Source organism: Moschus berezovskii, chromosome 4, assembly GCF_049115385.1.
Source record: "Moschus berezovskii isolate FMDL1 chromosome 4, NW_MosBer_1.0, whole genome shotgun sequence".
Lineage (NCBI taxonomy): Eukaryota > Metazoa > Chordata > Mammalia > Artiodactyla > Moschidae > Moschus > Moschus berezovskii.
In genome coordinates, this window is record NC_142463.1 from 91,235,103 (window position 1) to 91,259,766 (window position 24,664).

The 24,664-nt window shown below is 46.5% G+C and overlaps 1 protein-coding gene and 1 long non-coding RNA gene across 5 annotated transcripts in view; one reads left to right on the forward strand and one right to left on the reverse strand.

Annotated features, from left to right (window-relative positions):
• Nucleotides 1-1,232: 1,232 nt before the first annotated feature.
• Nucleotides 1,233-24,664, reverse strand: part of KCND3 (potassium voltage-gated channel subfamily D member 3) — a 226,768-nt gene continuing 203,336 nt past the window's right edge. For 2 of the 4 annotated variants that reach the window (XM_055403860.2, XM_055403861.2), the window contains 6 exons: nt 18,014-18,176; nt 11,212-11,313; nt 10,816-10,905; nt 9,262-9,318; nt 7,618-7,865; nt 6,300-6,751 (listed from right to left, as the gene is read on the reverse strand). In XM_055403860.2, the coding sequence (XP_055259835.1) occupies nt 6,550-6,751; nt 7,618-7,865; nt 9,262-9,318; nt 10,816-10,905; nt 11,212-11,313; nt 18,014-18,176 (862 nt within the window). In that variant the 3' untranslated portion in view covers nt 6,300-6,549. Of the gene's footprint in view, nt 6,752-7,617; nt 7,866-9,261; nt 9,319-10,815; nt 10,906-11,211; nt 11,314-18,013; nt 18,177-24,664 lie in introns of all 4 variants that reach the window. The other 2 variants (XM_088835573.1, XM_055403863.2) reach the window with 2 other exon arrangements.
• On the forward strand, nt 13,057-15,861 carry LOC148778087 (uncharacterized). Its single transcript, XR_016037254.1, has 3 exons — nt 13,057-13,188; nt 13,551-13,668; nt 15,717-15,861. It is a non-coding gene; the product is annotated as an uncharacterized LOC148778087 (long non-coding RNA).

The following is a 24,664-nucleotide window of genomic DNA, read 5'->3' on the forward strand; positions in this document are numbered from 1 at the left end:
AGTCGGACACGACTGAGCGACTGAACTGAACTGAACCGAACCTTAAAAAGGGCTTCCTTGGTGGCTCAGGCCATAAAGACTACCTTCAATGTGGGAGACCTGGGTTTGATCCCTGGGTTGGGAAGATCCCCTGGAGAAGGGAATGGCAACCCATTCTAGTATTCTTGCCTTGAGAACTCCATGGACATAGGAGGCTAGCAGGCTACAGTTCATGGGGTCACGAAGAGTTGGACGTGACTAAGCTACTAACAGTATCGCTAACCTTTAAAAAATGGTTTAAAGTTAAGAGCCCTTGAACACTAAAAATAATTGAACAGAAATTATGATACTTAATGGATCAAGTCAAGGGAGTAGTTTAAAGTCTTAGTTTTTTCCCCCTCCCTCAAATATAAATAACCCTATCTTAATCTTAAAATTATATTTTTGATAGTCATAACTGACACTGGAACTCCATTACAGGTGGTTCTCTCATGTTGACAGATATGTTTTTTTTGTGTGTGTGTCTCTGTGAACAAGCATGTATACCCCAGTTAACATTTAGTGCTTTTTTCATGAAAAAGCACATATTGCTCACCATGCATTTGATTTCATTCTTCTCCAGATTATTTGAACTGTGGATCTGTAGTGACACCTAGTGGATGATAAAGCTATGAACATTAGTGATAGAAATGAATTTCACAGCCAAATCAGGGCCTTCTGGCATCACACATTTGGTTTAACCTTACATTTCTACATTTGCTTTACATTTACACACATCAAACCTTACATTTGCTTTAACCTTATAATTTTCATCGACAGCTGTTGTGGGGAAATCAAAAGATTTCCCGTTGTTCTTGCCACATTATGGTGAAATGTGAAAATGCCAGTTGCTCTCACTACCTGAACCAGAATTACTAAGAACAGATCTTCAAGATATCTAATCCAGTCCCCTCATTTTTAAGATGAGGGAACAAACTGAAGCCAAGAGAGAAGAGACTGGGAGCTTCCCTGGCAGTCCAGTGGTTAGAGACACCCGTGCTTCCACTGCAAGGAACAAGGGTTCAATCCCTGGTCAGGGAACTAAGAATCCTGCACGCTGCGGGGTGTGACCACATGCACACACACAAAAACTGATGTGAAATCATATAAATGATAGAACCTGAACATGTGCTCCATCCTCTAATATCCGAGCTCTTTGCTATACTCTATGTAGCATTTAATTTTGAGTTTTCCTTTTAGTTTGAGATGTTGTTTTAGATGGTAGATATTCAGTGTATTCTCAGCAGAACCAATACGGATATATAAAAGCCTATTTTCTTTCAGTAATGCAGGGCTGAGTCTCAAAATAGAGCTGTTGACAAATGCAATCAAATGCTTTCCCTGTTAGTGAACATCCATGACTAAAGTATACAAGCAGGCAAGAACCATCTCGAATGTCATAAAGGAGTTGCTCGCATTGAGGGAGGATGGGGAAGGGAAGATGAGACTAGAGCTTAATCACTCTTCTGAGATTCTGTGACTTTTTCTGGCTAGGGAGAAAGTCTGTTCAAATTACCCTTATTTTCTAGTGTATAGCAGGAGAATATAGGTATTAAACAGTCATAATTATTTTGTGGCACATTGTTTAATCCAGATTGGATACATCAGGTACAGCAGTGGCACATGACTCAATACTGTAAATGATATACGTTTTAACATATGTACTACAGTTTCAAAAGAAGACAACAGGAAACTCAAGAGTTGGTTTTTTTTGTTTGTTTCCATAGAAAGATTTCACATGTTTATCTTTCTGCAATTTTGTACAGTATTTCTTCTTTGCCATTGTGATGTTGGTAAGCAAAGCCCATTTATTATATGAAAATAGAAAAGAACACACTTGATGTTTTTCACGATAACATTAATGGGGGAGGGTGACCTCTAAGGAAAACATTACATTGGAATGTCTGATTATCAAAAATATACCATCCCTCCCACCACCCAGGTTTGTAAAATAGTCTATTGGTCCAAGGAGCCCCCCAGGACTTGGGTCAGTGCCCTACACTGGTTAGTGTGACATCATCCAGTGTAGCTGAGAAACCTGCTAAGAGAAATTTCATTCCCACACTTGATGAGAAAGACACAGAACATTCTGAATTGAAAACAAGACTCAAAAGGAACCCCTTTAAAGCTGTTTCTTTTTCTGATCCACTTTCTCTTAGTTCTGATGATGCTCATCATGATGCTGTTTGGGCTCCAAGGGTGACGGGTCATAACGTTTTTCCTTCACTCATTTTAAAGCTTTGCTGAGATTTCATAAGGAAATCAGAAAGGGAAAATAGTCTTTTGGGTTCCTGTTATGGTTACCATGCCAACTAGATGAGAAGGGAAACTAATATTGCCTTAGATTAACAGCGTTAGGATGTTTATGCCTTGTAGTTCCCTGGTGATTGAAGTGAGGGAGCCTGGATCACTAGAATTCATTAATAGCCTAAACATCTAGGTTTAGATCAATCCTAAAAAGTGACATGATCCTGAACTGCAGGAATCATTGTTTGAAAACTGGGTCAGGTCCTCAAGCATATCCACAAATTGATGCTTGTTAATTGTGAATCAGCATTAACTGGCCATTTTAATTTCTGTTCAAATTTTTTAGTTTTCTTACTTTCACTTTTCTACTTGCTGACTTTATCCTCCTGTATGAGTGTAGACTCACGTGTTTAACTATCATTGAGAATATCTTGTCTTTTGAACAGGATTCTATGCAATTAGTCTTGAGCTTGACACTGGTAATGAAAGGAGGGGATGAAGGAGGAATAGTACAGTGTGTGCTTCTGGAGGTCCTGGCTCAGGATGGCTCTGAAAATCCAAGTATTAAACATATAAGCGAGCCTCAGAGTAATACAACATAATGTCAAGGGAAAAATCCCAGGGCAAGATGTCTTAAGCTCTGGATTGCAATCTGAGTTCTGCCACTAACTTGCCATGTGAATTTGAATGTCACTCGGCTTCTTTCTGCCTGTTTTCCCCTCTGTGAATTAAAGATTTAGTTCTTGACCTACTACCACCAGAGGCTGTAGAAAGGATTAAAGACTACATAAAGTATGCTTTAAAATGTCCTAGCCCTCTCTTCATTGAGGGCATTGGAAAGACAGCATTGGACTGAAAAAACCTGACTGTACACTTACTCACCTGCTTTTGACAGAATTGATAGTCCTTAGCTGATTCTATCTAGTGGCTGGTGGTTTCCAAGGTATGGTTTATACTGGTACAGTCAGGTGATTTCAAAGGGCTTGTGTCCAAGTAATAATTGGCATTCACACATGACTGTGTCTCTAGTTATAGCAAGTAATCTCTGATGGGTCTTTTCTGAGCATTGTTGCTGAGAGGCAATGCGTGTAATGAAAAAAGCATTAGACTAGTAATATTCAAAGGACTTGGGTTCTCATCCGAGCCCTGTCATTAAGTGACCTCATGACCTTGAGCAGGTCACTTAATTTCTCTGGGCATCAGCCTATACTGTAAAATGACTTAGATAGTCTCTAATCTCTTCTAGTTTGATATACTCTTAATTCCATGTTTTCTAAGTTTCCATTCATTTGAATGTAGCCTATTGGTTTGTTTATAACCCTCCCTAATGTTGAGTAGGGTTGAATGGGTAGTTTTGTGAATCTTATTATGCTGAAGTGGTTCATGAACAAACTATAAAAGTTCAAGTCATTTCCCCAGAAAGCCATTGTCCCCTGGAAACCCTGATAATATCCCATTTCTTCAGTCACTGGCCATTGAGTTAAACATTAAACTGACGTGGCGCATTTGGCCTTTTTGTTTACTTACAAATACCCTTTAGCAGTATTGGCCCTTCTGGCTGTATTCCGTTGTGTAGACAAGCCATTTTCTTGAGTGAAGTGGATTTCTCATCTTTGGCTAAGGCTACATTGAGAGATGGAGCTGAAAGGGTTAGTCTAATGGTCGTTTAGGACCTGGTATAATGTGAGATTTGGAAATGAAATTTAAGGAATACAAGACATTCAGTTCATTAGGGTCAAAAAAACAACAGGAAATTATTTGGGACGTGATATTTAAAATTTCTTCATTAATTTTTATGGGAACCACTAATATGCTCCCCCAGTACACTACTAAACAGGTCCCAGGTTGGAGCAGTCATTATTCTTACTCTGCGATGGTCTGTTCTTAAACACAGTTCATTCGTATGTATATGTAACCATGCTCCTATTTTCCTCTTTATCCTTCACCCCGTTCAGTTCTCATGATACATAGTTAGAAACTTTAGAGCTTCCTAACTTTGTTCCATTATCCATTCTTTCAAGGGAAAAGTTTTCTAGTCTTTGGCCTGCCATTTAAATGGAGTCCAGCCCAGTCCTCTGCCTTCCCTAATGAGACATATGTATGACATGAATGGGTTGAACTTATTCCCGAGTGTATTTAGGTTGTTGTTGTGTGTGTGTGTGTACACACGAATTCCTCTGTAGTTGTAAAGCCTTTCTGCCTACTTCTACCATGAGCTCAGAGGGCCAGAACCACCCCCATTCTCAGGTTAGGGGGAAATCCTTGAGGTCAGACCCAGAGAAAGGACCCAGTCAGTGACCAGTGAGGGCAGCGTAAAGTGGAAGGCTCCCTCTCCTCTGCCCTGCTGCTCACCTTCTGGTTAGGTGCCACGTCACAACCCTTTGACTTTCTCCTTCTGCAGAGTCAATAGAGCTGGGGTCATAGGGAAGCCAATGAAGGTAATTTTTAGGTTTCCGGTTAGTGAAACTCATCTGGATGCCTCTGGTGGGCAGAAAAATTCTTGGCTCATGATTAAACAGCTAATCACTAAGTTGCTGAATGGATAAAGAGTTCTTGAGGAACTCCTGTATCTCAGAATCCAAGGTAGAGAGACTGCAGTAGGCTAGCTAGGGGTTGGGAAGGGTGGTAAGGGCTTTGTCACTAACCCCAAGGCCCACCTGCTCTGCTAAAAGCAGTGAAAATTGATTGGATTCCAGAAATAGTGTTCCCAGCCCCACGCGGCTGCAAACCACTTGCACAGAAATGTGTCTGGGTTCTCCGGAAATAATTACTTCCTCACTTTCAGGGAGGTGATCAGGCTTCTCCCCCATTTCAGTTATCTTCAGGGATAGCTGGCCTAAAGACTTCAGATCCCAAGGCATCATTCGGACCAGGTAAGAATCATCTATAATCTCTTACTTGCTTTCACTCTAGAGAATCGTTCATGAGGCACACAGGCTTAACCTTCTGCAGCCTCCGTGGGAGTTGCCTCAGGTATGAGATAAGTCAGAGCTTGGTCCCCATACCACTGCCTTCTTGGCGGTTAACTGCTCATGGAGCCTTTTGGCAGAGCTCTGGATGGGCTTTATGGTGGGTCCTGAAAGAAGGGTACAGAGAAAGGTGCCACAGGGGCCAGCTGCCGCTGGGAGCCCTGGGTTCTTCTGTTCTCTCTCCACTGGCACACGCTGGAATTTCCTGTGCCTCTCCAGTGTTGGCTGTTTCCTTTTTCAAGATCCCAAAGTGATAAATCTGCTCATTCCCTTTCTTCCCCAGAAATGCAAATTTCAAACACCGGTGGTTCCAACCACAAGGGAAGCACTCTGCTCTTTAAGGTAGAAGTCCCTCATCCCTAAATGCCCATTTTGCTCTGTCTGTTCTCTTCCACCACTGCATTCACATAAATAGAACTCCCAGGCATGCGTCTGTAGGTGCCTGGCAGTGGAGAAGGCCTTCTTTAACATGTGTCAGGATCACCGGGGTCCATGTCAAGACAAATGGCTAGACGCAGAGAAAACACCCGGGGGTAAAGCAGAGAGACAAAGCAGACGGGGACAGACAGAGGGTGAGTGTTGCTCTGTGGTCACTGGGCAGCTCTGTGCAGGTCAGCTGGGTGGTGGGGCCCAGACTCATTTGACCTCACCTACCTGGGGGAACGAAGAGAGAACTCAGCAGTAACTGACTTCTTAGCCTAAAAGCTTTTGCTATAAAAGGAGAGAGAGAAAAACAAAAACAAAAACCCTCACAAAATGCATTGTTTTGGTTCAAAGGTATTGGGTCCATGGAGAAAAACATTTCACAAAACTCCGTTGGTGTTTTTGTTTTCCACCTTTTCCCATGAATAAATATTATCCATTAAGAGCCTTGAAAAAGGTGCTTAAATACACAGTGTTATATTTTCTTCCTGTTTTGCATGTGACAGCTCGGCCTCTGTGCTGCTCTTGGTCTTGTATTCTCCTCACTGGGGTCTCCAGAAACATCGGTTATTTGGTCTGAGGCTCCCCCACTCCGGGCCCTGTCCTGGCTCACAGCCTGTACCCCCACCTCCCTTCCCTACCCCCACCCGTCCTCCCTTCCTCTGACCCCAGCGAGATGCAGTAGCTCAGGGCTGCGTCCACGCCAGCAGCAGTGAACCTCACGTGCCCCTTCGCTGCCTCCTTCTCTTCCAGGCACAAGTTTCAGTGCTAGGGGTGCAACGGGGCAGGCAGGAATAGTGGGGAAGGGGTAGGGAGTGGCCCCAGTGGCCACCCACCAACATGCCAGCCCCCTTCACTCCCACTCCCTGCACTGGCCCTCTGTCCAGTGGTTTTACAAGGCAGAGACCTTGACAACATTGCTGGCTATGGAAGGAATGTTCGTGTTGGGGCCCGGGCTGGCAGGGGGTGGCCGACTTTCGCCTTCTGGGGTTAGTGCTGGGGGAGTGGGGATGCTGATGATGGCTGTGGTGATCTGGGATGTTTTGCAGTTTGGTCTCAGTCCGTCATCTGCTTTCAAATTAAGGCTGGAACGACTGGGATAAAAAAAAGAGTGAGTTGATGATGGTTCATCTTGCTAGTGTTCCAAAGCTTCTGTGACCCTCCACATGTCTAGCTTATAGTAACTAGGAGGTGGTTTGGGTGTCCCTCCATCTCTGCTTTTGGTAATTGGCCTGTAATTATCCATTCTGATGATTATTCCTCAACTACCCCAAATTGCAAAAGTCATGCATATTGGGCTTTGGAATTCCCCTCCAGTGTACTCTTTACCTATCATTTGTGTCACTTGATTTTACTTCCCCTGAATTCCTTGCAATTCATTGGAGGTAGTGGGACGTGGCCTAAATATAAGCAGAGTCACTCTGTGATGCAAAATCAGCCTGGGATAAGCCATGGCTTATCATAATACAGTTGTGAAAATTACTTTCTTGAGAAAACAGTCCATTCTCTGCACCAGGGAGGTCATTTTTGGATTTTTGTTGCTACTTACTTCTCATATCTACCCCCCAACTTGGGCCTAAACATGCTATAGTATCCTCCAAAGCATAGGAGGGACTTTTGGGCTAACTTGCAAGAATGAGAAGGAAGGTGGGGGAGGCCCTTGCATTAGATATGGGGGAGGGAGGGCTGAAGACCCCAGGGTTCTCCTAACACAGAGATGGCATCACTCTATGAAAGTGAAAGTCGCTCAGTCATGTCCGACTCTTTGTGACCCCACGAACTATACAGTCCATGGATTTCTCCAGGCCAGAATACTGGAGTGGGTAGCCTTTTCCTTCTCCAGGGGATCTTCCCAGCCCAGGTCTCCCGCATTGCGGGCAGATTCTTTATCAGCTGAGCCACAAGGGAAGCCCAGGGAGTTCCTAAAAGCCTTAGGCAGCGATGGATGGGAGCCACCCACCTGGTAGTGAGGGAGGGCTGCTCGCTGCCCTGGATGTGGATCGTGCTGAGCTCTTGCATGCTGCGCAGGCGGGTGGCCGGCAAGTTGGAGTTGGGCAGGTGTGTGGTTTTCTTACTACGACGGGAGCAGCAGGTGGTCGTGAGGCCCGGGTGGCTGGACAACGAAGGACTCCGTGTGGACGGGTAGTTCTGCATTGAACTCTCCATGCAGTTCTGCTCAAACATCTGCTCATCTATGAACTCGTGGTTCTGTGGGAAGCAGAGGGAGAACAGGTAAGAGACAGAGATAGGAAGTGGGGGCGGGGGCGGGATGAGCCCCAGCACTCTGCCTGGCTCTGTTCTGGGCCTTGAGAGGAGGGTGCCCAGCTGCCTGGAGCACCAAGGAGCATTCCAGACCTGGGGGTGTCCCATAGGCATCGAAGGAAGGAAGGAAGCAAGGAAGCGATTCCCATGGGCAGCCCTGGTCATCAGACTGAAGGGCAGAGACTACAGTCATGAAATCACAATGTTGCCTGTACTTCATCTATGGCTTTGGCTGAAGGGATATAGAGGATATGGAGGAATTTCGTGGCATCCTCAGAGCTGGAAGCAAAGACTTGCCTGACTTTGTAGGCTTTGACAGGATCCCCCCCAGGGACAGCAGGCAAGGAGTCCCTGACTATGAGTAGTGGGTGTGCCAGGTTGTCTTTTTCTGGCTTTACTGGGTGAGGTCCTTATGAATCCTGGGTAAGCATGAGACACAAGATTTTAAAGGCATTGAATTATTCACAGAATTGGGAGAGCTTTGCTCTTGAAGGCCAGTGGGGTCACAGTGTCAGTTATCGTTTCTTTTTCCCACCTGGTTATGGGTTGAAGTGAAAGTCACTTAGTCGTGTCCGACTCTTCGTGACCCCATGGACTGCAGCCTGCCATGTTCCTCTGTCCATGGGATTCTCCAGGCAAGAATACTGGAGTGGTTGCCATTCCCTTCACCAGAGGATCTTTCCAACCCAGGGTTCGAACCTGGATCTCCTGCATTGCAGGCAGATTCTTTACTTACTGAACTGCCAGGGAAGCTGGTTATGGGGTATGGCTCCTTAATACACCTAAAGGCACAGGATTCCCTAGGTCAAGTGTCAGCATGGGGAGGGGATGCTAACAGACTCTCAATGGAGGCCATCAGGATAGGGTGGACTGCAACACAGTATGACTATAATATGGTTGTTTGGCCAAGGTGACTAAACATCTATGGCATGAACAGTCTAGCCAAGGCTGCCAGAGTGAGGAGAAAGTCTGAAGAGAAATAGCATGAGAATAGAATTCAGAGAGAGAGAGACCAGCCCCGACATTCGATACCAGGAGTTCCCGTGGAGCTGGGGGGTGGGGCCATAGACAGACATGGCACATGGACACTCACAGGATACCAACACTGGTGCCATGTCCCACCACCGCTCCAAGCCCCTGGGGAGGTCAAAAAAGGGAATCAGAAAGGCACAAGAAAACTGGAAGCCTGAGCTGGTACTGGGTGTGACAGCAGAGGTCAGATAAGCCCCAGAAGAATCAACAGCGCATGCAGAGAACCAGACCAGGGGGTAAAAAGAGGAGACTCCACAGACCCAGAGGAATCAGAGAGAGAAACATCAATCAAAGTTTTAAAAAGTTATACCTTGATGGTGGAGGTTCGTACAGATAACAGGGGATCATCCACAAGATAGGACAACCCCTACAGGACAACATGCCAACAGAAGATAAAAACACCATTGATTGTACATTCCAGCATTCCCAAGCTCAGTTCTGACATTCAGTCTCTCAGTCCCAGCATTCCACCCTTGCTCCCCGCATTCTTCCTCCTTTGTCCCAGCATTCCACCCCTGGAGTCCAACATTCCTCCCCTAAACTCCAGCATTCCATCTTTTAATCCCAATATCCCCTCACCCCCAATCTGACATTCTTTCCCCCAAATTCAGCATTCCACCCCTTCAATTCCAGCATTCCATCCCTCAATTCCAAGATCTCATTTCTTCAATGCCAACATTCCATCCCTTCAAACCCAATATTAAATTTCACCCATATCCTTTCAACATTCCACCCAGCACATGCAACTTGGAAAGGGCAGTTGGGTCCAGGCCTATTTCTTTGGCAAGCTCTGAATCTTTGAGAAAAATTCTAGATATGCATATACAGTTCTTAACTCTATGAAATATTTGATAAATCCTGGAAACTAGAGTTTTTAGAGTACCTTCCCACCTTGGAAGTCCTCATTGGGTTCAACTGCCATCCAGTGTCTCCTTTTGTCTCATCTAAGAGTCATCTAATATCTGTTCCCCCCTCATCTGGGAGGCCAGGATATGGAATACTGAGAATTAGAAATTTCCCTCCTTAGTGTGTTGAGCCCTGACTATAGGCTTTTTGGGGAGGGAGAGCCTAGAAAGAAACAGCAAAGTTTCCCTTTGTCCCTCTTTGGTTGTCCAGCCTGATTTCTCCTCACTCCCCACTATTTCTAACACTTTTTGCCAAGGGTCCAGGGTTGGCCCCACTGCCCTTCCTTTCAGCCTGTTGGTGAGACACAAGCATCATTCCACATTCCAGCTGGGGCACCCTAAGCCATGACTCTATTTTAACAATAAGCCTTTCAGAATCTGAGTTCCCTGAGAATCGCAGGGTGGGCTAAGATGGGGTGATACTGGTAAAATCCCTGACTAGAGCAATCTATGCCCTGCCTCTTTCATTCACTGTCTCCTGTTTCAAGTGGAGTGGAGCGAGCAGAGGGACCCACAGATTCCATCCATCTAGCCCCAGGGTTGGGACAGAAGTTGACATTCTTCTCTGCTGTCCTGTAGAAATCTATTATAAATTCAGCCCTACTTTTGAAGAGTGATGCCCATCAGAACTGAGAAACTGACAGACACAGCCCTTAGGCCTCAGTAACTAAGAAAAGGGCCATGGGGATGGAGATAGAGGGGTTGTGTGGAAAGTCCAGGGGAGTGGCCTCCTTTGTGCCACTGCAAGACAGAGCTGGCCTCCGACCCTTGGCGTCTTCCTTCTGAGGGTTGATAGAGACCTCTTCGCTACTCTTTTGATCTAAGGGGACAGACTTTGACTTCTGAAGCTTGGCCCAGGGTGAGGATGTGGGCACAGGGCTCATTCTCTGTAAGTTCTGACCGTGGAAAAGGGTCAGAGGACAGGGAAGAGAAAGGAGGTGGCGCTGGGCCGGACTCACAGTGGTCTTTTCCAGGCAGTGCAGCAGGTGGTGGTGCTGGCTCTCGATGAGTGAGGTTGTCTTGCCCATGTGCTCCTCTTCTGGGGTGCCCTAGGGAGGAAAGAGGGAGACTGAGTGTACAGCTAGTGGCTCGCCTTCTCTCCATCTCCTTGCTCTCTCCACCAGAAAAATCGGGATGAGCCCAATTTTAGGGTCACCCTAGAGCATGTCAGCCTTTGGCTAGGGGCACCTAAGCTGAAGCTGGCTTAGGGATACAATGATAACCCTATGGAAGAGGTATGTGGAGAGGGCTGCTACTGGGGGAAAGTTTGGGGCAGAAGTGCTGGTGCCCCCGGGGGGAGGAACCAAGTTCGTCCTCCCTTCCACCTCCCGGCCCCAGGGCCTCCGGGCACCTACCATCAGCTCCAGCGCTTCGTTGAGGAGTCCGTTGCGCTTGCTGTGCAGGTAGGCATTGGAGCTGCCAGTTTTGGCCACACGGATCCTGGCAAGGCGGGCCTTCTGTGATTGACAGAGATGATAAAAGAGTGAGGGGGACTATCAAAGTCATCAAAGTCCTCCCTCTGTCTCCCAAATTTCATGACCTTTATCCACTCAGTATTGCATCAGGGTATTTCTCATCTCCAGACTGCAGGCTCTTGCAAGGAGCACATGTTAGAGCTCCCTGATTCTCCCCTAGGGTCCAGTGCTTCTCCCTGCATTCAGCGGGTGCCCAAATGCCAGTTAATTAGGAGAAAATCAGGGAGTGTGTACATGTGGCCCTCAACTCCTCCCCATCTTTCTATTCTTTCTGTAGCATTCCTTACTAAGGTAGTATATGTTCTATATAGTTATCTTATTACTGTCTCTCTCCCCACCAGAATGTAAAGTTCCTCAAGGTCTGGCTATACATGTGGAATCTAGAAAAATGGTATAGATAAACCTATTTGCAAAGCAGAAATAAAGACAGACGTAGAGAACAAACGTATGGACCTCAAGCAGGGAAACAAGGGGGTGGGATGCACTGGGAGATTTAGGAGTGACGTGTGTACACTGCTATGCCTGGAATAGATAACTAGTAAGAGCCTGTGGGGGCTTCCCAGATGGTGTTAGTAGGAAAGAACCCGCCTTCCAATACTGGCAACATAGAAGGTTCTATCCCTGGGTCAGGGAGACCCCCTGGAGGAGGGTATGGCAACCCATTCCAGTATTCTTGCCTAGAGAATCCCAGGGACAGAGGAACCTGGTGGGCTACAGTCCATAGGGTCACAAAGAGTCAGACATGACTGAAGCGATTTAGCACACAGGCACACAAGAGCCTATGGTATAGTGTGGAGAACTCTGCTCAATGCAATGTGGTGACCTAGATGGGAGGGACATTCAGAAGGGAGAGGAAATGTGTATACAAATGGGTGATTCACTTCACTGCACAGCAGAAACTACTTACAACGTTGTAAGGCAACTATATCCCAATAAATAAAAAAAACAAAGTCCTCGAAGGTAGCAGTTTTTGTTTTGCTCACTGGTATCTCTCCAGTGGCTAGCAAGTTGTAAATCAATAGATGAATTTACAATTTCATGTCTGACTTTGGGGTATGTTTCTATATGTCTGTTTTGTTGTGCATGTCTATGGGCACGAATGTAGATGCATGTTTGTGTGACAAGGGGCCCAATGTGGGTGAGAGAGGGGAAGATGGAACATATTTCCATATACTGCCCTGGCTTGAGCTATGTTAGTTGCTTAGTCGTGTTTGACTCTTTGGGACCCCATGGACTGTAGCCTGCTGGGCTCCTCTCTCCATGGAATTCTCCAGGCAAGAATACTACAGTGGGTAGCCATTCCCTTCTCCAAAGGATCTTCCTGACCCAGGGATCAAACCTGGGTCTCCCCCATTGCAGACAGATTCTTTACTGTCTGAGCCGCCAGGGAAGCCCTTGGCCTTAGTTATGGCCCCGGAAATCTCCCCAGCTCCATCCTCAGAGGCCTGCAGCAGTATCCCACAGGAAGACTGCATGGGACCTCAGCCATGCATGCTCGTCTCTCCTGTTTGCAGAGGCTGTGGGAGAGGCGGGACATGCTGCACAGGCTGGCTTCTCTTCTCCTTCCCAAGAAACATAATCGGTGTCACCATGACAGCAGCACATCCGCAGAGTGAGGCCTCACAGGAAGAGGCTCTGGGCGGGAGAAGGGATGGGTAGAGGGCTTCCTGCTGGTTTAAAAACATGCAGCTTCACGTTTGGGCTCTTGTGGATCTAGACCCAGCTCCGGGAAGCAGAGGAGCCCACGTGGACTAACAGCCCTATGCTAGGCCAGAGGGGTCCTTCCTACTGCCTCTGGGAAAACCCACACTTAACTTCAGCATGGACTCCGAACAGAGGTGTCCTTGAAAAGTTGTGGTAACTTTCATTTCTTGTCACCTTCTCCCCAGCGTGGGCGAGTGTCCCCTCCAAGTGTCCTGCTGGTCTGGCTCATCTACTAAAAGGAGGCCAGGGACTTGGCTTCTGGCTCTCAACAGAAGCACAAAGAACACATGATACCTATGGTGTCCTGGAAAGTCCCCCTGTGGCCAGTATGTCCTTGCAGGGACAAGTCAACGACCTTCCCTGGTTTCTAAATATGGGGAAGAGGTCAGCACTTGAGCCTGGAAGATCTGCCTGTAAATCTGAGAAAGAACTCTCCTCTAGATCGAGAATGAAAAGAGGAAGCTGGGAGAGAAAGGTCGGTAAGCAAGCCCCTCATTCCTCTTCTCTCTGAGCAGAGAACATGCATTCAAGTCAGTTCTCCTCCCTGGGATCCGGCTCCACCTCTCCTCTTGGCTCCACGTCTGCATTCATGCAAGCCCTCCATCATTTGAGGCTGTGCTGTTATTGTTCTGGGTGAGTGCTGGGTGTTGAGAGCTGCGTATGGAAATCCAATTGTGTCAAGCTCATTATAGCCTTATATAATTTGATTGCACCACTTAGAGCCAGACCTTTCTTGTATCTGGGCTCTGTCTTCATTACTTTCTTGAGATGAAAGATTCTCCTGCTCTCCTCTGTGGCACTTCTTTTAATCTTATCTTACCCTGGGCTCTATTAAAGCAACAGATTGTCATATCAAATGCACTATATCGTTTAATCATTTCCCACACAGGATAAAGAGGTCTGCAATGTATTTACAGAACCCTACCCAGCACATGTAATTTGGTGAGGACTTTTGGCTTGACTTTGAGCTCCTGAGGGCCAGAGTCTGTGATTTATGCGTATTTTTATCTTAAGCACCTAGCACAGAGCTTTGCACTGAGTATTTGCTCAAGTGAGGCTTGTGATGGCCCAGGAAGGAAGATGATCCTGCACAGTCGGCCAGAAATCCACGTTAAAAAAGCCACTGTGATGGATTCAGTCCTTGTGTGGGCTGGTCAGCCTCCCTCTCTTCTATGGCCAGAAGTAGTGTGAGAGTTAAAAGAATGTGGAGATCATCTAGGCTGTTTTAAAGACAAAGAAATGGAAAAAAAAAAAAAAAGATGAAGACAAAGAAATGGAGGATGTGAGGGGAAGTGACGTTTTCAGGGCAAGACTTCAGCTCAGATCTTCAAACCTTCAGGCCAGTGCTGCTTCCATAACATCCCTCTCCTTCCCTAAATTTCAGCTCTGTTCAGGCAAGTTTTAACCTGATGAGCAAAGCCCAAAACTTGCATTTTCAACAGCTGTAGAGATGCCAGGTTCAGAGGAGAGGTCAGGATGGAGGATCCTGCCACTCTGGGGACAGTTCCTGGTACAGGCTAATAAGCTCAAGAATTCTGTGGGCCCCTAGAGGCCTTTCACGATGAAGCACTTCCTAGCTGTCTGGCTGCCAGGTGTCCTTGGAGCATGAGTATTGACATCTCTGCCCTGGGAGAGGCAGAAGAAGGAGAAAGAGAGAGAACTGGAAAAGCCAAAAGAGACCATGGGCAATTGCACTCTTAAGCATTTATCTCAGAGAAAAGAAAAGTTATATTCACACACAAACCTGCAAGTGGCTGTTAACAGCAGCTTTACGTATAATAACTCAGTGTCCCTCAACATGCAAATTGTTGATCATAACTGGAATGCACCCTTACCAGGGAATATTACTCACCAAGGAAAAGGAACAGACTACTGATTCACCTGACTTGGATGAATCTAGAGGAAATTACAACAAAATGGGAAAAGCCAATCTCCAAAGATTACCTATTATATAAGCCCATTGATACACCATTTAAAAGACGAAAACACTTTATAAAGGGAGGACAGATAAATGGCTGCCAGGGTTTAGAGACAGTGTGGAGGGGTGTTTGGGGGAGTGGTTTAAGAGATACAGTGAGCTGTATCAAGGGATCCTTGTGGTGTTGAAACTGTGTGGTATCTTGACTGAGGTGGGGGATGTGTGAACTTGCATAGGTGATAAAAGTATATAAAACATCACACACGGGCACACATGGGTGCAAGCAAAACTGGGCAGTCTGAATAGGCTTGGTGGGTTGTAGCTATGTCAATGCCCATGCATTGGATATGATAAGTTTATAGCTACATGTGTATCTATACTTATTTCAACAAAAATCCCCACTCAGATGCTCCCCTCTCTCTGTCCATTGCCTCCTTACTTGATCTCCAGCTCACCTGGCTTAGAGTAGCAAAGAGTCATAGAGTCATTTCAGCAATAATCCCAAGCAAATCAGTCATGATGGGAAGGGATGACAACTTTTTGGTCCTTTCCACCCGAGGCACATGGGCTAGTGCTTACCCTCATGACTCCTGAGTATGTGGTCTGAGCTGAGAGCTGTCATCAACTCCCCTTACCCCCTTCCTGGCCCATCTCTCCACTCCCCACTGAGTCCCCTGACCTGCCTGCCTTGCCTCACTGCTGTGATAGACCTGGGGCTGGAAGTAAGCAGTATTCTTGTGTTGTCTTTTTCCCCTTCTCACAGGAAGCCCAACGTGAAAGAGACAGAGCTGAGTGGACCATGAGGAGGGACAGTATCCAGGCAAGATGAAAACACTATAAATATTTACTTTGATTTCCAGGGAGAGCAAAGAGGGAGAGGGAAGAGGGAAGCAGAGGGAGGGATTCTCGTCGTGAGGGGCTAGAAGGAGGAAGATGCCCAAGTTGATTCCTCGTGTATCTTAATCACATGGGATGAATTCTGTAAAGTTGTGTGGAGAAATGGCTCCCACAGCATTCTTTGCAGAGGGCAAAATGACAGCGGACGTGATGCTCTAAGAAGCAGGTAAGGGCGTGAGCACAGAAGGGAAGGTTATGCAGGGGTGGCTGAAGCCCTGCTCGAGTGGGGCTGTTTGTGGGCTGGTGTGAGAGCTGAGGATTTCAGGAAAATTTCCTGCTCTTCAAAAACCCTGTGTCAGCCCTGGCGGGTGCTGTGAGCAGTGAAGAACAGGGTTGCCATTGCTATAGGACCCCTAGCCCTTCAGGGCTTTAGGCTCCTTGATTTGGAAAAGAGATCCCAGTTTCTTCCTGCCCCCTTTTTAAGGACAGCATAATGAATGTAGATATTGTTCACACTTGCCAGCTGACTTGAATGGGGAAAGAGATAAGACTTCTATTTTGGGGCTGGCTTGCAGGGGATGAGGGTGGGGAAGCCCTGACCTTGGGTGAAGAGGTAGAAACTGGTGCTGGAGGGGATGGAGAGGACTGCAGATCAACCCAAGGCAGGCTGACAACATCACAGACCCCAGTCAGGATAAGTCAAAGTATATCACTGCTCAGGCAGAGGGAGACAGTAAGGCAAGGAGATGACCACAGGGGCACACAAAAGAGGAGATGTTGGAAGTGGGGACCAGCTGGATTTATTATATAACTCTCTGATATATATTATTAAGTATGGTGGTGGTTTAGTCGCTAAGTTGTGTCTGACTTGCTATGTCATGGACTATAGCCTGCCAGACCCCTCTGTCCATGGGATTTCCCAGGCAAGAATACTGGAGTGGGTTGCCTGGATTGTCATGTCCTTCTCCAGTGGATCTTCCCGACCCAGAGGTCAAACCTGGGTCTCCTGCATTACATGTAGATTCTTGACCAGTGAGACACCAGGGAAACCCCCATTAAGTATTGTTACATGCAAATCATTATACATTTCAGAGCTAACTTTCATGAACTTTGAGACTTCGTTTCAGTTAGCATACACAGATGTGTTCTGAAATTATGGCTCCCTCTAATATAAAGGAAGCTCTGCCACTGGAGGGTTATCTCTGCAAACACAAGGCCAGGAGAGAGGCTCACATGGTGAGGAAGTAACCCAGCTGCACAGCATTGGGCCTGGCACATAGTAGGTGCTCAGTAAACATGTGTGGAATGAATGAATGAAGAAAGAATACAGTAAGAACATAACGTTTCAGGCCTCCCTAAGCGACTCTTTCAGGTCCTCCCACTCCATTGTACCCAGAAAGGCTTTGATGGTACCCCCCGGAGGTTGAGATGCTGCTGAAAGGGGAGTATTTCAGCCTAGCTCAGAAGAGAAAGGAAAAACTGCTCCCTGGGTCCAAGAACCTTCACCAGCCAGATGTCCAAAAAATGCAGGTGAACTGCAGCTGGCTCAGAGGGTGAGGTGGAGGCCCGTCAGGAAAGGAGGCTTCTCTCTGGACACCAAAACCTTCATGCATCTTTCTTCATCCTGTTCGCCCTGCCCGGCCTCCCTAAGGTGTGCTCACTGGACATCACTGGAAACCTTGCCAGGACCCATGCTTAGTTTCCCGACTGTCAAGGGCAGTTCTATGCCCTATCCTACGATACCCTGAGGTGACTAAAGCCCGCTGTGCAATTTGTCCCTGAACTCAATGGTCTCAGAATGCTCTCCTTTCAGAGTATTCATTTTTCTTTTTAGCAAATTTATTTTTGTCACTCTGTTTGGTATAGGCTATTACAGGGTACTGAAAAGCGATTATGCTCCCCAGCAAGCTCTTGGCTGTGGAAGGGAGGAGTCTAGGCACTGCCCAGTGTTAGCTGTGGTCTAGGAGGGGTGGCCAGGGCCCAAGGAAACTGCACAGAATATCCACAAGGAGAACCCTGGCTAACTGAGAGTTTGCAACCTTGCGCAGCTGACTGTGGTTGGCATGCAGGACACTGGTAGGTGGGAAGGCACCTAGGGCTGCTTACCTTCCAAAGCCAGAGGCCGTCTGTGCAGGGATTCTCCCAGGAGCTCTGTGTGACAGAGGCACAAGGCCAAGGGCACCCTCTTGGTGTGGCCTACCCGCTTCCGGGTCTGAGGCTTACCTTCTGTGCCCTGCGTTTATCCGCTCTCTGATTCTGGTGGTAAATCCGGCTGAAGTTGGAAACGATCACGGGGACCGGCAGGGCAATGACGAGGACACCGCTCAGCGAGCAGATGGAACCAAAGATCTTCCCTGCAATCGTCTTGGGTACCATGTCTCCATATCTGAAAGACAAAGACAAGCAGCAATCAGGCTCCCCTGCTAATCATTCACCCATTCACCCATTCATTCATTCATCTGACAGCTATTTAGGTGCCTGCTATGTGTCAGGTACTGTGATACGCTCCGTGAGTGAACAAGACAGACAAGGTCCTTATGTTCACAGAGCCAGCATCCTTCCAGGGGAAGACCATAACACTTAAGTGAATATATAAAAATATTGTAACTTCTGGCTCTTTCCAGGGAGAGAATAGAGATGGTGCAGTTTAGGGTTGGGGGAGTGTGGTCAGAAAGGCCTCCCTGAGGAGGTAACATTTAAGCTAAGACTCTGATGCTGGGAGTGATTGGGGGCAGGAGGAGACGGGGACGACAGAGAATGAGATGGCTGGATGGCATCACCAACTCGATGGACATGAATCTGAGTGAACTCCGGGAGTTGGTGATGGACAGGGAGGCCTGGCGTGCTATGATTCACGGGGTCGCAAAGAGTCAGACATGACCGAGTGACTGAACTGAACTGAATTGAACTGAACTGAAGGTAAAGAATCCAGTCATGCCACATACTTGGGGCAGAGCATACCAGGCAGAGGGAACAGACAGTATGGAGGCCCTGAGGTAGGAAGGGGCTTGGCCTGTTCTAGGAGCAGTGAAAGGGCCAGCAGGACTGGCACACAGGGCAGGTGGGGAGTTCTACAAAAGGAGACTGAAGCAGCAGGTGGGGGCCAGGCAGGGCTGACCATACGGGGTCCAGGGGCCCCCGACGAGGAGCACGGGTTCCATCCCAAGTGCAAAGAGGAGCCATGGACAAGTTTCAAGCAGAACAACACGATTTCTCTTACGGTAATAAAAATAATGAAGAGTAAACTGCCTTCTATTTATGTGAAAATTTATAATTTACAAAGCACGTTTACACATTTGACTCACATAAGCTCCAGAACCCTGTGAACTTGGAACCCCGATCACCACTGGACAGATGCAGGAATCGAGGCTAGGGGCGTGAAGTGGATTGCTCATGTTTAGGTACAGCTGGGAGCAAAACCCACACCTCCTGCTTTCTCCTCCTTTCACCTCATCCCACTGTCTTCAAGGGGTCTATGAGTTCCAAAACTCAGCCCCTTAAACTGTGAAGCCACTTTGGGACAGTGCCAGCCCCTCTCAGAGCTCAGAGAAACTCTCCTAAGTACTTCACACCCTGACAGCCACCCTCTGGGACCGGCTTGGCCTGGCTCCTGCTCAGCCCCAGGCAAACAGGCCAGAGCCTTCTCCTCCAATCAATAAGATATGCTCAGCCGCAGTTAAGTGTTTAGCCTCTTCTTTATTGAGATCATTTAAAGGCCACGTTAAGTAAAGAACTGTGATGACTCCTTTAACCAAAGCCAGAACCACCACCTCTCCCCGCCTCTGTGCCCTCTGGGTGTCCGGAGCAGAAATAGCCTTAGGGTGACCTGGAATTGTTGCTACTGAAATTGTGAGGCTCCAAGTCACTTGTCCTGAAGGACCCAGGTGTCCTGGGGTCCAGAAAGACTGTAGAAGGTGATGGGGGAGCAATTGCAGAACTGTGAAATTCTCACCCCTAACCCTAAGGGCTTGGTCAAAGGTGTGCCATGGTTGACACATACTTGGATGAATGACCCCATTTAAGCTTCTCAGCACCCTTCCTTCTTCTTCAGTGTCTAGGCCCTTTGTTCTGGCTCGAGCTGTCTCGGTCACACCACTGAGAGCTCCTTTGGGAGCACTGATATTAGGTTTCCCTTCTCTGCCATGATGCTCGGGAGTGGCTTCCAGTGAAGTAGTCTAGAACCTGGCTCTGATAAGACTCCCCTTGCTCCACCTGAAATCACAGATTGACCTTGGGGGAATGTGACTATGGGCCTCAGTTTCCTTGTCTCAAAAATGAAGATAATAAGTAACCTAGGTCATAATTCTGTTGTGACGTATTTGTTGTTGCTGTTTAGTTGCTGAGTCATGTCTGACTCTTTTGTGACCACATGGACTGTAGCCTGGCAGGCTCCTTTGTCCATAGCATTTCCCAGGCTATATTGGAATAAGTTGCCAGTTCCTTCTCCAGGGGATCTTCCTGACTCAGAGATTGAACCCATGTCTTCTGCGTGGTAGGCAGATTCCTAACCCCTGAACCACCTGGGAAGCCCCATTGTGACGTGTACAGCTCTACAAATAATACATTTACTTTTACCTAGGCATTCTGAAAACCATGGTCTCTGTTGCTGATGAGCTGATTGTTCCAAGTTCTAACCATCTGAGTGATGAAGAAATTTTTAGATAACATGATTGAAAGGTGGACATTGGGTACATGACCATGGGTGAAAATGAGGGATGGTGGGAGTTTGTAAGAACAGTGTCAGGAAGGCTACATTTCAGTGATTGAGGTTGTGAAAAATGCTAAGAACACAGGGAGGTTGTTTTCGCCACTGGAAGGAAAGTTACTCATCTGCAGGGCAGATGGTCTGCTGGAAACAGACGATAGAGAGAAAGCTGACCAATGCAACTCCCATGCGCTTTCTGCCTTCTCCACGAAGAAGAACCTGTTTTATCTTGGGAAGGCAGGGACAAATGTGGAAAAAATGTATCCAGAGCTTGAAGTAGGGGAGTGGAGAGCAGGCAAGTGGCCAGCTGTCTTCAATGGAGTCCCATCACAGGCCCACCTGGATCCTACCCCAGGAGACAGGAAGAATGTGCAGATGGTGTTATAGAACCACTGCTCATGATGGCTGAGAAATCCTGATGTCACAGAGAAATCCCAGGAGGCTAAAGTATCAGTATCTTTAAAGAAGGGGAAAGGAGGCCTAAGGAACCACAGCAGGCTTGGCATCCACTGATTCTGTCAACCAATTGCTGGCAGAATTTGAGAGTGGATTATTAAGCGGACAGCTTGTGAGCACTTGGAAAATAAGCTGCATTGGTTCACTAAGCATACATCTTGCCAGATGACCCTTATTTCCTGTTTTGAGAGGGTTAACCGGCTACAGATGTACTGCATCATGACTGCAGCAAGGTGTGTTCCTGCCCAGTTCTCTATACACTGGGCGAGCTGGAGGAATGGGGAGGGGACAGCAGCATGGCTAGCAGGCACTGAGCAACCATCTCGAGTCTTCTGGTCCTTCTCAAAGATGACCAACAATGGTCCCAGGACAGCAAAGGAAGTTCCTGGTTTTCATGTTAGAAGGGTGTCCTTCAGTGAGAGAGTAATAAGCAAATGAAATGAAGACAGGATCTAAATTCAGGTCTCCACTGGTGCTTTCCAGAATTGTTACCAACTCATTTCAGGCCAGAAGGAGGCAGTATGGCCTAATGATTGAGAGAGGAGACTGGCTTCAGATATGGGGTTGAACTAGAGCCAAATGTTACTTACTAAATAGTTAAATGTCCTTGGGGAAGTTACATAACCTGAGCCTCTACCAATATAAATGGGTTTTATAAACCTAACTTACAAGGTTGTTGTGATAATTAATGAGATAATTCAGAAGAAGCCCTCAATGCTTTATCTGGGTAAATGTAAATTCTCTATGAATAGCCAGTGCAGAGGGCATCCAATATTTCGTCTGCTAATATCTTACTCACTCCTAGGAACCAAACCCCTCCCCTCCCCATTATGACATAAACTCTGTCCAGAAGAGCAGGGTCTCAGAGGAGCTGTTATATTCTTACAAGCCTTCCCCAATATCCCTGCTCCCACTGGGGAGCATTTTAGAGCATTTTCAACACCCCCTAATAGAAACTTAGTACTCATCCAGCAGTGACAATTCCACACTCCACCCTTCAGCCCTCAGTTCAGTTCAGCCCTAAGCAACCACTAATCTACTTTTTGCCTCCATGGATTTCCTTATTTTGGACATGTGGTTACTATGTTCAGCAGTTGGAGGAACTGTACCATTTTACATCCCCACTACCAATAAATCACTGTGCCAATTTCTCCATATCTTTACCAATGCTTGTTACCCTTTGTCTTTTGATTCTAGCTGCCCTAGTGGGTGTAATGTGGTATCTCATGGTTTTTTCCTTTTTTACCCATTTTTTTTTTTAATGGTAAAGTTAATTTACAATGAGGTATAGTTAAGGCATAGTTAATTTACAATGTTGGATTAGTTTCAGATGTATAGCAAAGTGACTCAATTATATGTGTGTGTGTGTATGTATATAATGTACATATTTCTTTTCAGATTCTTTTCTCTTATAGGATATTACAAGATACTGAATGTAGTTCTCTGTGTTATGCAGGAGGTCCTTGTTTTTTAAATCTATTTTATGCATAGTAGTGTGTGTATGTTAATCCCAAACTCCTAATTTGTCTTTTCCTCTTCACCCTCCACTATCTCCTCTGTTAACCATAAGGTTGCTTTCCATGTCTGTGAGTCTCTTTCTGTTTTATGAATACATTCTTTTGCATCATCTTTTAAATTCCAGATCTAGGTGGTATTGTATGATATTTGTCTTTCTCTGTTTGACTTACTTCACTTACTGTGCTGATCTCTAGGTCCATCTGTGTTGCTGCCAATGACACTACTTCATCTATTTTCACGACTGAGTAATATTCCATTATATATACATATACCACATCTTTACCCATTCATCTATCAGTGGACATCTAGGTTGCTTCCGTGCCTTGGCTGCTGTGAATAGTTCTGCTCTGAACACTGGAGTGTGTGCCTCTTTGAATTAGCGTTTTCTCCAGATATATGCCCAGGAGTGAAATTGCAGGATCACATGGTAACCCTCGTTTTAGTCTCTTGCTGTGAGTTTGATTTGCATTTATACTGTTGGCTGGTGGTGTTGGTCAAATTTTTCCCTCCCCTGGATTTTTACCCTTGAGACCAGATCAATCTGTTTCAAAGAAGTTTAAACTCTACTTAAAAAGCTCTGGAGTCATTGGCTGCCATGCTTTCTGCCGTGGGGAAAAGCCAGATTGTAGTTAGAAATGAAGCAGGCTGACAGTAGAAAGAGATGAGAGATGGAAAGGGAAATCTGGTGGAGGTCTGAGTTCCTGTTCTAATTCTTGGAGAGGATCAGCTTTATTTTTGCCTTTCCTGTGGTTAAGTTGTGCAGGCCTTCTTTTGACTCTGCACACCAGCAAATTATTGCTTTTGTTTAACCTTCTTCCATTTGGATCCTGAGACAATGACAATGATGCTGCTGCTGGTGATGATATGGCTATGAAAGTGAAAGTGAAAAGTCACTCAGTCGTGTCCGACTCTTTGTGACCCCACGGACTGTACAGTCCATGGGATTCTCCAGGCCAGAAAACTGGAATGGGTAAGCCGGTCCCTTCTCCAGGGGATCTTCCCAACCCAGGGATCGAACCCAGGTCTCCTGCATTGCAGGAGGATTCTTTACCAGCTGAGCCACTAGGGAAGCCCAAGAACACTGGAGTGGGTAGCCAATCCCTTTTCCAGTGACTCTTCCTGACCCAGGAATCGAACCAGGGTCTCCTGCATTGCAGGTGGGTTCTTTACCAGCTGAGCTAACAGGGTTGATTATTTTTAATCAAGCTCTTCGAATTTCTAGATGACAGCACTACTATAAATTGAGGTCTTTAAGAGTCAAAAGGATTTTTAGCAGATTGTAATCATGGGTGAAATCAACCAGATTAATTTCAACAAAGATAAATGACAACACCAGCATTTTGCTTCAAATAATCAATGACTTGTATAGCTGATGAGAGAGAGCAGCTTAAAAGCCATCGAAGTTGAAAATCACTGAGGGAATTGACTTTAACACAGCCACCAGTGTAACACAATGGCTAAAGACCTAATGCTGCCTTGAGCTGGACTGAAGGGAGTACACTGACCAGAAAAAAGGAGTGGGTGCTCGGATTCTGCTCCTTGGTGTAGACTGCTTCTCGGCTGCTGTGTGGAGTTCTGGGCACTACATATTCTATAGGGCATTGATTAACTGGGTCATGTCCAGAAAGGAGAGGGAGAGATGATGAATTTTCTGGAATTCATAGGGGAAACAATCAAAGGAATGGGATTATTTGGCTTAAAGAAGTAGGGATGGAGAATGGAAAGATGAAAGGGAACAGTGTACTACGGCATATGTTAGGAACTTTCTCATCACTGGATCACACGAAAGCCCCGTCAAGTAAGGTTAACCCTCCTTAGAGATGAGAGGACAGTGAATTGTTCAAGGTCCTCAGGTAGTCAGAGGCAAGACTGCCTGGGTTAAAACCCAGGTTGGTCTGTTTACATTGTCCTGCCCTGTCCGTCAGATCCTGCTTCTCCAGGGGAGTGGATGAGGCTGTTGTGAGGGAGAAGGTGGTGGTGGGAGAGGCTCTGAGGAGTCAGCAGGAGCCTACCCCTCCTCACCTATCTCTGCTCCCTCAGAGGTAGCAGTATAGCATAGTGGTTAAAAGTGTGGACTCTGAGCAGCAGACTATCGGGGGCAAGTCCTGGTTCTATCACTTGTGAGCTGGGTGAATTTTGTGCAAATTACTTTATCTTGTTTCCTGGGACTGATAATATAATAGTACCTACTTCAC